Source organism: Nomia melanderi, chromosome 2 (genome assembly GCF_051020985.1).
Source record: "Nomia melanderi isolate GNS246 chromosome 2, iyNomMela1, whole genome shotgun sequence".
NCBI lineage: Eukaryota > Metazoa > Arthropoda > Insecta > Hymenoptera > Halictidae > Nomia > Nomia melanderi.
The window spans coordinates 2,793,539-2,808,198 of NC_135000.1; the positions used below are offsets into that span (position 1 = coordinate 2,793,539).

At 34.2% G+C, this 14,660-nt stretch overlaps 1 protein-coding gene across 2 annotated transcripts in view; it reads left to right on the forward strand.

The window, feature by feature from the left end:
- LOC116426026 (adenylate cyclase type 6) overlaps positions 1–14,660 on the forward strand; it is a 151,642-nt gene that overhangs the window by 13,556 nt on the left and 123,426 nt on the right. For both annotated transcript variants that reach the window (XR_012998064.1, XM_031974464.2), the window contains exon 2: positions 11,925–12,092. Coding sequence is in view for 1 of the 2 variants with exons in the window: in XM_031974464.2 (XP_031830324.1) it covers positions 12,012–12,092 (81 nt within the window). In the remaining variant the exon portion in view is untranslated. The remainder of the gene's footprint in view (positions 1–11,924; positions 12,093–14,660) is intronic.

Genomic DNA, 14,660 nt, shown 5'->3' on the forward strand with positions numbered 1-14,660 from the left:
TACGGAGTCGGAAATCAAACGTGGAAATAGTAACAAATAGCCCATAAATCTTTATGTAACTTCACCGTTACTAAACATGTATACATAACAAAATCAGTAATATGCAGAATCAATGAATTATTTACTGATAATAGAATGTAAAAGAATACACTATTCATGAGTCTATGTACCGGATTTCTTGCTATTCAAAAGAATATATTTGTAATACCATAATATTGAAATCACTCTTTTACTGATATATATATATATATGATTTTGCTTAATCAATTCGACCGAATTAGTATGAAAATAAGCGCAATACTGATTTCAATCTATTCTTGCACATATACTTTTGTCTGTAGGTTGGTACGCTTTAAATTTGAAGTGCTATTCATCTTTCACTTATTTAAATTATGATGATGAAAATTATGAATTATATATATATATATATATATATATATATAGCATTCGTGGAAAAAAGGAATACTACATTGATAAGAATATATCTCTGATAATATAATTAATTAAAATCCTTATCTGACTAATTTGTACATACCATATCCTCGACTAATAAATGTTAAACTTAATTTTCAGTTGAATTTCTCATTCTACCGTCATGTTGAATACTAAAGTAATGAAAAATTAATTTTTTAAAATAGAATCATTGCGGTGATCTATAGAGAAACAGGAGGCCAGTGAATTTTTCTAAGAACAGTTTATACATCCGTGACATGAAGAACATTCATCGGGAAACCAGATCCGATTCGATACAATAATTAGCCCAATTTTCTATAATTTTTTCATTGATCCCCGACAAGGTAATAAGAACTGTATGGTGAGCCAGTGCGTCCCATACTCTATTATATAATCAGCAGAGATGGATGCGGTTCTGATTGGTTGATTGTGTGGACACACTTGTTGCACGGCAATAATAATAAATCTGTCTAATTAAATTTTTTTCCTGGCCGCAGCAGATGTGCAGACTATTTTAACTTATGACAACCATTGCAACTTCTATTTAATATCTATACAATAATTTGTAATAATAACTTCGAAACTAATAATTATAACAAACAAGATCCGACAAAAAATAGTTCATACTAGATGATGAAAGACTTCTTAATGCAGAAGTGACGAGAAGGAACATCTTAATGTAATGAAATTGTATTGAAATACTGCTTCCGTCATTTTACCAGAATAAAACAAGCAATTATTCAATGGTGCATTTAAAAAAATCAATATACCTAAAAAAGCGATGTATCTGAAAAAATACACCAGGAAATACAGAAGCTACAGCTATATTATTGTTAAATATAACGACGGAAAAGTCAAAGATATTTTCCAAAATAAAAATATAAATTAGAAAATAATAAAGAAACGTTCACTGCGGAAAAATGATAAAGCAAATGATCATGTATCAAGTGAATTATTGTTACTTTCTTCTGATAATACAATACATAGCATAATACATCCTTTTCTACGAAATACGTTTTATTATTATATGTATTGAATGTCAGTCGATGAAAAGAACAGTAACATATTACTTAGAATTTTTCGAGATCCGCCACGTACATGCTGCACGCCCTTTATACTCCGAACTTCTGCTCGACATCACGAATATTTTCCGGATCGATTAATTTTGTATTAACTTCTTTATAACTCGATGAACACTGCCAACGGCATTTAGCCCGCCCACTTTATCATACGAAAAACACATCCTCCTATGATCAAATTACCCCTTATACCTCGCCGAGCAAATGTATAATCAGGCATTGATTACGATAAAATCATACGTTCCCATTTCCTTTCCTGTATGGTTTTTAATCTTCTTGCGCAATGTATCTCTCCAGTAGAGTGTAAAAAATAAATAAATGAGCGGATAAATACAGGAAGAAATAAATGATTAAATAAAGGAATAATAGAATGAATAAGTGAACAAAAACGGAATAACATGTATAAAACGAGATACTGGAGTATAAATTCAAACAAAACTTAAAAAGCTGGTAAATTAAACCAACATACATTTTTCGCTTGAAACCCAAAAAAAAACAAGTGAAAAATAAAACAACGGAAAACGAGGGAACAAAAACATGTAAACGAAAATAAACTTGAAAAAAACGCTAAAACGATACAAACTAGAAAATACAGTAAAATAAAATCCAGTAGACGGCAAAAAGGATACAGAGAAGAGAAAAGTAGAATAAAACAAAGGACAAGTAAAATACTTGTATACCCACGAAAAAAACTAACGATAAATAAAATCCTTTACGACACCTACACAACTATAAATCCCTAGAATAAAACAGTCGAAAATCACCTTTGAATTTCATCAGCTGACAAAACCCTGAAAAAGAAAAGAAAAGAAGAAAAAAGAAAACGGTCACTCACAGCAAACGAGAAAACTAATAGAAAGAAGCATTTCCCCTTCAACAAACTGAGAAACTCGGAGACACTTCCGGGTCCAAGTTCCCGGTGAATTTTTCATCTTAGACCTCGCCGGATCCTCGACCGTTCTCGAAAACCGTGAGAACTTTCGTGAAAAGTTCGGTGGAAGAGGCTCGAAACGGGTAACACACGGTCGGAAAATCGGCCCCGCGGTCGGAACGATTCGAAAACTCCGGAAATTCGCAGCGTAAGCCGGAAATGGGTCGCCGCGCGTCCACGGGGATCCCTTGGCGAGGCTGAAAAACAAATTCGAGGGCCAATTTCGCGGGCGATTGCCTTCGATGAAAAGCCCTGCCCCTGGCCGCTGAATTTTTCCAAGCGATAATGATCTCATTCCGAGTGGAACGAGCCACGTATACGTGGATGCTCTTCGAATGCCGGCGGAAAGAGGATTTTTCCGCTGGGGCACGGTGGAATGTGTTTGGCAAGTGATTTGGCCAATGATGGGTTTTTTTCGTGATTTCGTTTCCGACGAGGGAACTTGGAAAATGAGATGAAACGATCCACGGAGTAAATGAAAAGTCAATGTCAATTGCTGATCAGGCTGCTAGCTCAGCTTTTGACGGTATAGTGTATAAACATCGCTTGGAACTTGAGGAAATGATCCATTCGATTCAACAAACGCAGTTCCCCGTTTAGATTTAGCAAAATAAAGATTTCTTGCTATAACACTAAAACCGCGAGACGAGTCGAAATGATCCATTTCGGATTTCCTCTGATAGAATTACTGGAAAGGTAGAGATGATTTTGTCGGGAATTATGAAATAGATTGTTTAAGCAATGATTAATTAAAATATGAGCGAATGGGAATTTTAATAAATCAACTCTTGTAAGTTGTAGAAGAAAATGATTGTTTGCTTGTCAACTTGGAAGTTCTAGAGTTAATGTATTATTTTATTGTATTGGGTATGTTAATTTATTTATAATGTGACAATATAGATATAGCTGCGTGTCAGTGAAATCTTTTGGCAAAAGCATCAATGAATGCAGCATAGCTTGGAAGAAGTAACGTCCTATAAACAATCATTGCAGGAATAATATTCATGAATTAAGCTTAGCTTTTTCGTACAAAAGGAGACTTTAGATAATACAAATGAGACGAAGGATTGGACAAACAAACCTGTCTCACTGTGACCTAATTAAACACGCAAAGAAGCCAATATGCAACCAATGATTTACGGTGAACTCAATAGATGCGTGAGTATTTTGTTTACAAAATTGCAAATTAACGTCGCTAATACTGGAATTAAATTATTAAATATGATGAAGTGTAATTCTTGTCTCACAGAAACTCGTAATATTTAAAAGAAATATGGAACAATTTGTATATACATGCGAACGAATTTAATGTTAACTATTAGTCGCATTAGAAATAATAACATGTATTTGTGTATTTTTGAAACAATTGTATTCCTTCTTGTTTTCAATGTATAAAACGAGTACTTTTAGTTTTGTTTTTGAATATGTAAAGTAAACATTTGTTGCATTAGAATAAATTGAAATATCGATTGACATCGAACTTGAAGAAGACAGTGACAAATAGATGCAATGTATTAAATAAGGCAGAGACGTCACTTCTCGTGTTCAATAGGGGATAAAGTTAGAATGTCTAGACTTCTACAACACTCTGCATATTCGCCACGCGTGGAATCAGAAAAGGAAGAAGCAATATCGTGTTATGGGAGTATACCTTCAATCTGAAATGACATCTATGGATAGTTACATACGCAGACACAGAATTTTAGGAATTGAAGTGTATTCAGAGGTTGCGTCGCTATATGTAGGAACAAAATATCGGAGAATAGTAGTGTCTCGTAGAGAATGATGAGGAACGTGGTTTTAAAATTTTGAAAGTAGAAAGTGTTAACAGTAAAGAGAATTAAAAATGAAGAGAAAAAAGCAATTTATCAAAGAAATACTTAATGCCAGTAGAGTGAAAAGTAGATTCTCGGAATTATAATGGGAATAATCACAATTTTCACCGCTGGAAACACAATGATTTCAATTTTCACAGTTATAGGCACAATAATTTGAATTTTCACAGTTAAAAGATCAATAATTTGAATTTTGACAGTTATGAGCACAATAATTTGAATTTTCACAATTAAAAGCACAATAATTTGAATTTTGACAGTTAAAAGTACAATAATTTGAATTTTCACAGTTAACAGCATAATAATTTCAATTTTCACAGTTAACAGCACAATAATTTGAATTTTCACAGTTATACGAACAATAAATTGAATTTTCACAGTTAAAAGTACAATAATTTGAATTTACACAGTTATAAGCACAATAATGTTAATTTTCATGGTTGCAAGTACAATAATTTGAATTTTCACAATTATAAGCACAACAATTTGAATTTTCATGGTTGCAAGCACAATAACTTACATTTTCACAGTTGCGATCACATTAATCACAACATTCACAATCATAATAACATTACAACAATTGTAATTCCTACGAACACAACACGAACAATAACAGTTTCCATTATGAATACTTTCTGCACCATAATTCTCCTAAAGCAAAACGAACGTCGCGTAACTTCAAACACTCTCCATAAATATTAGCACAAGTGATCTCCCAGCAGACACAGATTTGAACCTGCGAGCACACTTTATGGCAAGAATATTTCAAATGACAGAGACGATAATGGAACAAAGCGTATTTGAAAATACTCGCCGCGCCCTGAGGCGAGGAAATTTGCATGGAAAATTTTCGGGGAAAGTTTGCTCCGCGTAGAACATCGCCGCCACGTTGTTCGAGACGTCGAGCAATTCTCGAGGGTGGAAACGAGGGACCTGCGTGAATCGTTATCGTTACTTTCGATGCTTTACTGCCGCTAATTGGGCCAAACGACAGACTTTGGGCTCCAATTATGACCGGGTCGACCCCACTTTTACATAATTCCGTCTAAATGATCGTATCGATTCGTCTTCGGCCACCCTCGAATGCATTCGAGAATCCTTGGGCACATAGTCGAGCAAGCAATTTATTTTCAAGGAACAACGGGATGTGAACGTCTCCCCTTTGCGTTATTTCTCATTAGAAATGTGACGTAATTATTTGTGAAATATAGACAAAACTATTGCAACTTTTTCAGGAGATCATTGCTAAACTAGAGCACTGACCTATTATTTATTTCGCAACTGCGAGAGATACAGTTGCTTTGAGGTTAACAATTTACTAGAAAAAAGAGAAAAATTGTCATTTAATTGTATACTTTAACTCTTTAATTTATTTCTGAACTGTGATCGACGCAATAAATAATCTACTGACAAGAAGAGAAAAATTAACTATGAATATTAACTGTCCAATATTTAAGAAAAGATTCATTAGAAACATGTGAAGTAAACAATGCGATGTCTACCGATCATTCCCATATAATTTACAGTTAAGTCTCGCGCAATAAAAGGAATAATTGAGTGATTTATTTTAAGAATGTCTCCGGACAAGTTTTTGTAGTACTAGCAAATCTATATATTTCCTTTTTTTCCTAAACGGTGTTCGATTTTTAATGAACTCATGCCACTTTCAGAACAGACAGCACCCTCAATCAATGGATTGATTGATTTCTTTAGACACGAACACTGAGATCACGGAAGTGAAAGGGAAAGAGGATATTGTACAGAATAGAAAATTGGGACAAGTATGAGAATCGATTGCGTTCAGCTGGCGACAGGCATCAATTTTTAAAACGTTCCGTTCTCTCTCGGTTATATCCATAACGTCTGGGTCGAAGACCTCTACACAATAGAAACACAATGAATGAGGAAAGAATAACTGAGCTATAGATTCACCTATCACCATACGGTATCAATAAAATTCAGAAATAACTTATTGAACCGATAATGCTATCATAGCAATTGTTGAATGATTACATGATCGTATATTTAGATACTTTTCTTTGGAGGATATCAATACTTCTTTAATTTATTAACTATTGAGGACAGTAGTGATAGTAATATTTTACTAACGATAAATTAAGCATTGTTTGGTAATTAAGTAAGGGCTGCGTGTTGTTAATAGGTGAGCTACGTGTTGTTAATAGATGAGCTACGTGTTGTTAATGAATAAGCTATGTGTTGTTAATAGGTGAGCTACGTGTTGTTAATAGATGAGCTATGTGTTGTTAATAGGTGAGCTACGTGTTGTTAATAGATGAGCGACGTGTTGTTAATAAATAAGCCATGTGTTGTTAATAGGTGAGCTACGTGTTGTTAGTACATGAGCTACGTATTGTTAGTACAAGCGCTGCGTGTTAATACAAGTGCAACTTGTCGTTGAACCAAGCGCATCTTGTTGTGAGTACAAGTGCAACTTGTTGTTGAACCAAGTGCAACTTGTTGTTGAACCAAATGCAACTTGTTGTTGAACCAAGTGCACCTTGTTGTTGAACCAAGTGCACCTTGTTGTTGAACCAAGTGCACCTTGTTGTTGAACCAAGTGCAACTTGTCATTCAACCAAGTGCAACTTGTTGTTGAACCAAGTGCAACTTGTTGTTGAACCAAGTGCAACTTGTTGTTGAACCAAGTGCAACTTGTTGTTGAACCAAGTGCAACTTGTTGTTGAACCAAGTGCAACTTGTTGTTGAACCAAGTGCAACTTGTCATTCAACCAAGTGCAGCTTGTCATTCAACCAAGTGCAACTTGTTATTCAATCAAGTGCAACTTGTTATTCAATCAAGTGCAACTTGATATTGACCTACTACCCTAAACCAACCAAGACCTAAGTAAATGCGCCTTGTTAATAAATTAAGTAACATTGGTTAATACATGAACTAGAACTTGTTAGTAGAATAATTACTATTAATACCTAATAATATAATCACTAATATAACTACTGATATGACGAATAATGTGAATAAACAGACGGCAATTTGTTAACAAATTAAAGACAGTAACAATAATAACGAATAAGCTTAAATAATGATTCAATATTCATCGATAAAAGCTATATTCAATAGACATTATTATTCAACAGTATAAAATTTAGAATTAAAATTGTTGAAGCAGTCGTAACAATCAACAAGAATTAAGCAATTGTTCCAAGGATACGTGTCGTCTGAAGATAACAAATTATATATTATATTATATATTAATTGCAAAAATGTTTATCACAGCTTAATAAACATTCTAAAAACTCTTGAAAACATTCAAAATAAAACCTCTCGCCACAAAAATACCGGGTTACAACGAAACAACAGCTCTCCAAAAGTGAAAAAGGAAATATATAGATAAAAATGAAAAATATCAAATAAAACACTTGAAAAAAATAATAAATGCAACAATGCTTCTAAAAAAAATCGACCAATCCGATTTAGCACACTCGCATCGACAATCAAGAATTCCCGATTTAAAAAAACAAGTGATGCGAATGATTAATCCCTTGCCCTATGACATATTTTTCAACTATACTCGATAAAACAACTTTTTCGTTAATAATTCCCTAGAAAAAGTAAAGAATTGTGAACTCACTGTATGTTTACGTCACTACAAATGTTAAAGATCGATAATGGACAAATAATATTTAACCCTTTGCACTCGAAAGGTGAATCTCACTCGTCAGTTGACCTCACAGAGTAAAACTATGAAATTGAATATTTAATATTATACTTCGTATAATGCACCAATTTGAGAAATGTTTAAATAAAACAGCTTTGTTACTCAACGTATGTGTGATTCCCCATCGAGTCAGTTTCACAAAACATCGTCTTTATCTCATCAGAGAATGTTGGAGTATTTCTAGTGAGAAACTTCCGAGTGCAAAGGGTTAATTTATGTTGAATATAAATAAGTGACATTGAGAAGTAACGAATTCAATTGAAAATTTTCATTACGAGACTGACACGTTAGTGTAGGACAAGGGGTATAATACCAGACTAATTTTTTTTTCTTTGGTGGGGAATGCTTTTACGCACCGTAGGAGAGGAATATCATTTTATGTCCCTCCCCTGCGTGTGGGACTCAACAGCACGATGTAATACCCACTAAACCCCCACCATGTAGCTAGGAACACCACTGGGCATAAGGCCTTTTACTGATCGAACATTTGTTTGTCAGGCATTGGATACATGGTGAGGCACTTAAAACCGGCCACCTGAATAACTTAGCTGCTATTGGTGATAGGAAAAAATGCATCAGGCGAAAAGTATTTGGTATCGAAGGGCTGATCATTCGATAATACTAGTATTTTTTATAGGTGGAGGCCTCAAGGAGATATGAAGGTCATCTCTGTTTTTCTAAATGGAACGGAATATTTTTTTACTTGCATTCTGACAGAGTATTTCAAGACGAATACAATGACCTATTGGAAAGGTCATTCGTGGTCTGGGTTAAGCCAATTATGATGGAAAATAATTCAATGATTTTATAATTTATTTATTTATTGAATAAATTATAATAAAATAATTTCATTATAATAAGCGTTATTAAATGTTTATTTCCACTCAACGACCCATAACAAGAGATTACGAGACAAGGATGACGTAATATCAACAACCAGATACGGCAAAGAAGTGTTCGACCATTTCCTCAAATTAAATTATTTTCCATTATAATCGGCTTAACCCAGACCACGAATGACCTTTCCAATAGGTCATTGTATTCGTCTTGAAATACTCTATCAGAATGCAAGTATAAAAATATACCGTTCCATTTAAAAAAACAGAGATGACCTTCATATCTCCTTGAGGCCTCCACCTATAAAAAATACTAGTATTATCGAATGATCAGCCCTTCGATACCAAATACTTTTGGCTTGATGCATTTTTTCCTATCACCAATAGCAGCCAACTTATTCAGGTGGCCGGTTTTAAGTGGCTCACCCTGTATAGTTTACAGGACACATCTGATTTTGTGAATTGTTGGAAACTGATTATTGAAATATATAAGTACCTCACAACACTGGATAAATTCAAGGTTGAGAAATTGAAGAACTTCTATCCATCCGCGTCCAGTATTTAAGAAATTTAAACTTGTTTTTGCATAAAATCAGGTGTAACTTATTTCAGTAACTTTCTTAACTTATAACTTGTAACTTATAACACTTGCAAAAACGAGTTAAACTTTCTTAAAGACTGAATGCTTATGGATATAATTTTTTGAATCTGTCAAGCTTGAATCTATCAAAAGTTATGGGGCGTGTTTACATTTTTGAACACGTACCAATAATTCCTGCAATCTACTGCAACTTAAAATGGATAAACAGTGGATAATTTGACGACAGAATAATAAAGATGCCTGTACTTTCACTCTGCATTAAAAGAAACTATTTGAAACAGTTCGAACATATGTAAATTGAAAGGAATATTTTTCAACAAATGAAAAGGTGAAAACTATTATAGGCAAATGTCAAATATTTCCAATGAAATTTACTGACTAATATGCAGAATATGGTTTTAGCTTGCAAATACATATTGCTTCTACAATAATAATATACAGGGAAGAATAATGTAACAATACAAAATCAAAAACTTATTTTTCTATCGAAAGTCTAGTGTTTGCCTACTGTATAAACAACAATCCACCAAAGATAAAAAAATATACATACATAAATATGTAAAATATTGAAAACAACAGTAGTACAAAAACATGAAATCAACAAAGCTTCCAATAAAAAAAAACTGATACGAATGGATAAGATACGAACTTACAATTACATTATAAACTAATTTCAAAAATGTCCATCCCAGCATAAGAAACGTCCTAAAACCTCTTTGAAAGATTCAAGATAAAACCTCTCACCAGAAAACACCGAGTTATAACGAAACAGCGCGCCCCAAAGGGGAAAAAGGAAATACACATAAATATGAAAAATATTGAGAAAAAAACAGTAATACAAAAACACGATTGCAATAAAGCTTCAAATAAAAAACAAGTGACGTGAATGGTTAAGATACGAACTTATAATGACATTATAAATTAATTAAAAAAATGTCCATTCCAGCATAAGAAACACCCTAAAACCTCTTTGAAAGATTCAAGATAAAACCTCTCACCAGAAAACACCGAGTTATAACGAAACAGCGCGCCCCAAAGGGGAAAAAGGGAATACACACATAAATATTTTAGAAAGAAACGAACAGCCCCGAAGGGAATTGCACGCGGTCCACAGTCTCGATTGGTCGTGCACAGAGAAAAAAGGATTTTCGATATCGAGTGACGGAGGCCAGTCGCCGTCGAGAGTTTTTCGAGGGCCATCCAAAGATTCCAATTCGTCCTTCGTCGCCTGCCCTCGTGTGCAGTGAGAAAAGTCGGATCGAGGATCTATTCTCGTAGATCACTCTGGTGCTCGACCCCTTCCAGCCGATTCGATTCCGGAGACAAATATTTGACAGTATTTCGTTGCACAATAGTGCACGGCGTCCGTCCACTCTGACCTCCCATTTGAATTCTCTTGAAAGGATTGTGTCTTCGTGTCTGACTTATTGCTGACTCGAACTACTTAGGAGACTGAAGTACGAAATTAACGTAGGATATAAGGGACACTGTGTTTGAAGAATGTGAGCTCATATTTACGTTGTCAACTGAAACGAACCTTGTTGTTCGCATAGTGTAAGTTCATTAATTAGTTATTGATAGGTACATAAACTGATTTTACGTTTCAATTTGGAATATTGAATTATGGGAATTGAATGGTTGGTTCTAGAATTGAAGTGTTAGGGAATTGAGTAAGAAATATAACGTCATTGACTAAGAAACATGACACCATTTAATGGTTGTAGTGAAGACTAGCACTTATTTTATACTGTACGAAGTAATTGTGTTAAATAATGCTCCTTCAGAATGGACAATAACATTATTTATTAAATTTTCAATGCAAACGCAAACCTATTTTCGAAAGTCACGATTCAATAACAAAAGAAATGACGAACAAAGAAATTACTCAATCAACTCTTACATTCATTTCCTCAATCTCTCCTGCTAATCATCAGGCACAGAATCTCATGTATCAGATAAGCAATGACGCACCTCACTAATCGGTAACCAATTAAACCAACTTGAAAACAACCTTCGAATGTACACTCCTACACAAACCAAAATCAATAAAAGCACATTCCCACCGATCAAGCGTAGCAAATAAAACCCCAACGCCACAAGAGCTCGCCAAAAGCACATTTTCCCTCAGTCGGAAATTCCGGGAAAGTTCATAGTGTCAAGCTCAACCGACTCAACTCCAAAAATGCAAAATATAATTCCGCCGAACCGTTACTATATCCGTTCTCACGTTCCGCGGAACCAAAAAACGGTGTCCTCGAGTTACGCAATTAATAAAACAGCGAAAAGCTTTCACGCAGTGAACAAATGCCTCAGAAAAAGAAGAAAAAATTGCGATTCCGAGGTAGTATTTCGTCGAGAGGTATAACGCAAGGGTGGTTACCACGAAGGAATAGGGATGGGAAAGAGTTTCAAGGGTGTCCTCGAGAAAAAAACACGCGAAAGGGTAGTGGAAAATAGAGGCGATGCCTGAAAATATTTTTCTGGTTGGCAGGGGGAGCATGAAGTAGCCGGGGACAACGGTGTTCCATTGGCCCGAGGGGCTTTTCCACCAGCGACAGCAACAGGAACAGGCTGAGACATGGAGAAATGCGGCGGGGAATTACCGAAGCACGAGTGGTGCCACAGGCTCAGCCTTCGTGCCAGTCGAAGGAGTCATCAGGTAACAAAATGAGTACAGTTGTCGAGGGGATGTGTGGATTTGTTTGTGTTGATTTCTGTAACCTTGAGTGCTTAACCCTTTCAGCGTCAGGATATTGTCATGTATGTGGGTATGGATGTATTTGAGTATGTGAATAAATATATTGATGAGTGATGAATGAGTGTGCAATAGATGAATGACGCGACTGTGTGTGTGAGCGCGTTTTGATTGAATGTTCAAAGCGTTAGAATATTCTAGATTATATTGATTTTCTCTATATGTTAATAATGTTCGTTTTTTTATGAAGCTAGAATATTCCAGATATATGTGAAGTTAATGCATGGTAATGAAAGAATGTCCTAGAAAGTGTGTGAGTGAGACAAGAGCATCTGAGTATATAAATAGTGTGTGCGATGTTTGATTTAGTTAGTGTTATATTGTGAGTTGTCAAGAAATAATTTTACTGCTTCTAATAAAATTCTCTTTCTCCTACTTATATAGTCGAGAAATACTAGAAAACTTCAACACATTGCGTACGTAATTTTCAGGAAACTGAATTGTACGGATGGCAATTGTCAGCGAGAACAACTTATATTGTTGTATATAGAATAACTGAAATATATTGCTATAGAATGTATTCTAAATAGATAATCCATTCGAATCGAATTTCATATCTTTTCAAACGCTGCAATAATTAGCAAAGTTGTATAGCTAAGTATCTTTATATAAACACGAGATTCTTTATTATCAGTACGCAATGTGTTAACACTAAAAATAGACGGGTCAAAATGACTCATTCCTGACTTCCTCATTTTGCTATTAGTAGAAGTATAATAGGTGCTTTTCTGAGAAAGTACTCAAGAAGTTGATTCAGCAGTACGCAAACTGAATTGTAAACTAATTAAAGTCTCGGTAGATGAATTCCTGAAGTTGCCAAAAAGGGATTTCAAAAAGTTAACCTAATTGCTCGGTAAGTTCAGCGTTAAACAAAGATGCATGACAATAAACAAAAATTGTGATTTATATTTCATAAAATTTGTACAGAATACTAAAAACATGAACTTTATTGCTGATATCGATCGTTGGCAGTCAAAGGGTTAAGTATAGTATTTTTAATTAAGATTAATGCTGATTATTATTTGATAGAGGTTCCGCTATTCACGGTGCACTTTCAAGAACGTTGCGTTCTCTTTCTCTTCTTTTAAATTTCCCACCCTTATTACTTTCCCAAACTTTTGTTTTCTCTCTAACTATTGTATATTGTTACAACTGTTATATCTTATTGCATTATAAATATATAAAATAAACTACTACTGTAACTACTACAATCATTTTTAAAAATAAAATATTTTGCACTCTTTTCATGGTGTGATCTCCTATTGATTTTGCTAATTATGCTTCCATAATATACTATTTTGAACTCTGTTTAATTATTGACATTCTTAATTAATGTTCAAGTAATTGTTACGTTACACAGATTTACTGCTCATCATTATAACCCTACTTCTCTTTAATCCTCTTGAAAATCTCACTAAAGATAAGAATTAAGACTCAATCAAATGCAACGTCTGAAAAATTGAAACAGTTTTATAGAGAATTAAACAATAATTCCTCTTTATAATTGCAGTTAGTTAAGATTACGTTTTAAAAACAACTCCTCAACACAACTTGATCTGCAATCATTGTACCAATTACAAAGCAAAATCTTTATAATATTTATTCCAATGAATTACAAACTTCTATCTATAATTAATAGGAAAGCATATCCGGCAGTAAACAAGAACAGTATTTCACTTCCGAACGAAACAACATTTCGATTTGAAATATACCAAGACTGATCGAATCATGTCCACGGCATTTACGAGTAATTGGATGCTGACGTCAACAAATGGTAACCAGGAAGAATTGAATTCCACAAAATTTCATAAATGATGAAAACAGCGAACAACGGAAAATATTACGAGTAATGAATATAATTGATCGTATTATGTTCTGCATAAGCGGAGAGCGTGGTAAAGTGCATTACAACGGCACAGCCGGATAAGGTGTTCAAAAGTGGAGCCGAATCAAATTAAATCCTTGATGGAACGATCGATAGCTCATCAAGAAAGAATATTTTGCGAGAAATTTCAATCCTCAGTATTGATCAGCGAGATAGTTATGGAGGATATCGGATTATCAGTGCTCGTTCTGTTTTCCCTGGTTAATTGCATGCAAAAATTCTGAGGGAATCCTGACGCGGCGCTGGTATCGCGGCAAATATTAGTTATTCATTTTAGGATACTTCAACTTTTAATCGGACTGGCGAAAAATTCATTGAACACCGCGAAACTGTCGAGAAAATTAAACTTCCGAGTAAAGTATCAAATTACCATTGCTTATGTATTCGCTTAATGTTTATTTATTATGTTCACAATTATAATTCGATGGAAAGTTTATATTACTTGTGAAAAACATTGTTGTAAGTAGAAAATGTTTAAAATCTTTGAAAATAGAGAATACAGTGTATAAATGAATAAAATGTAGAAAGCATAAGTAAATAATATATTTGGTTGAAAAAATTATTTTTAAGTTTAGTTCCAAAGAGAA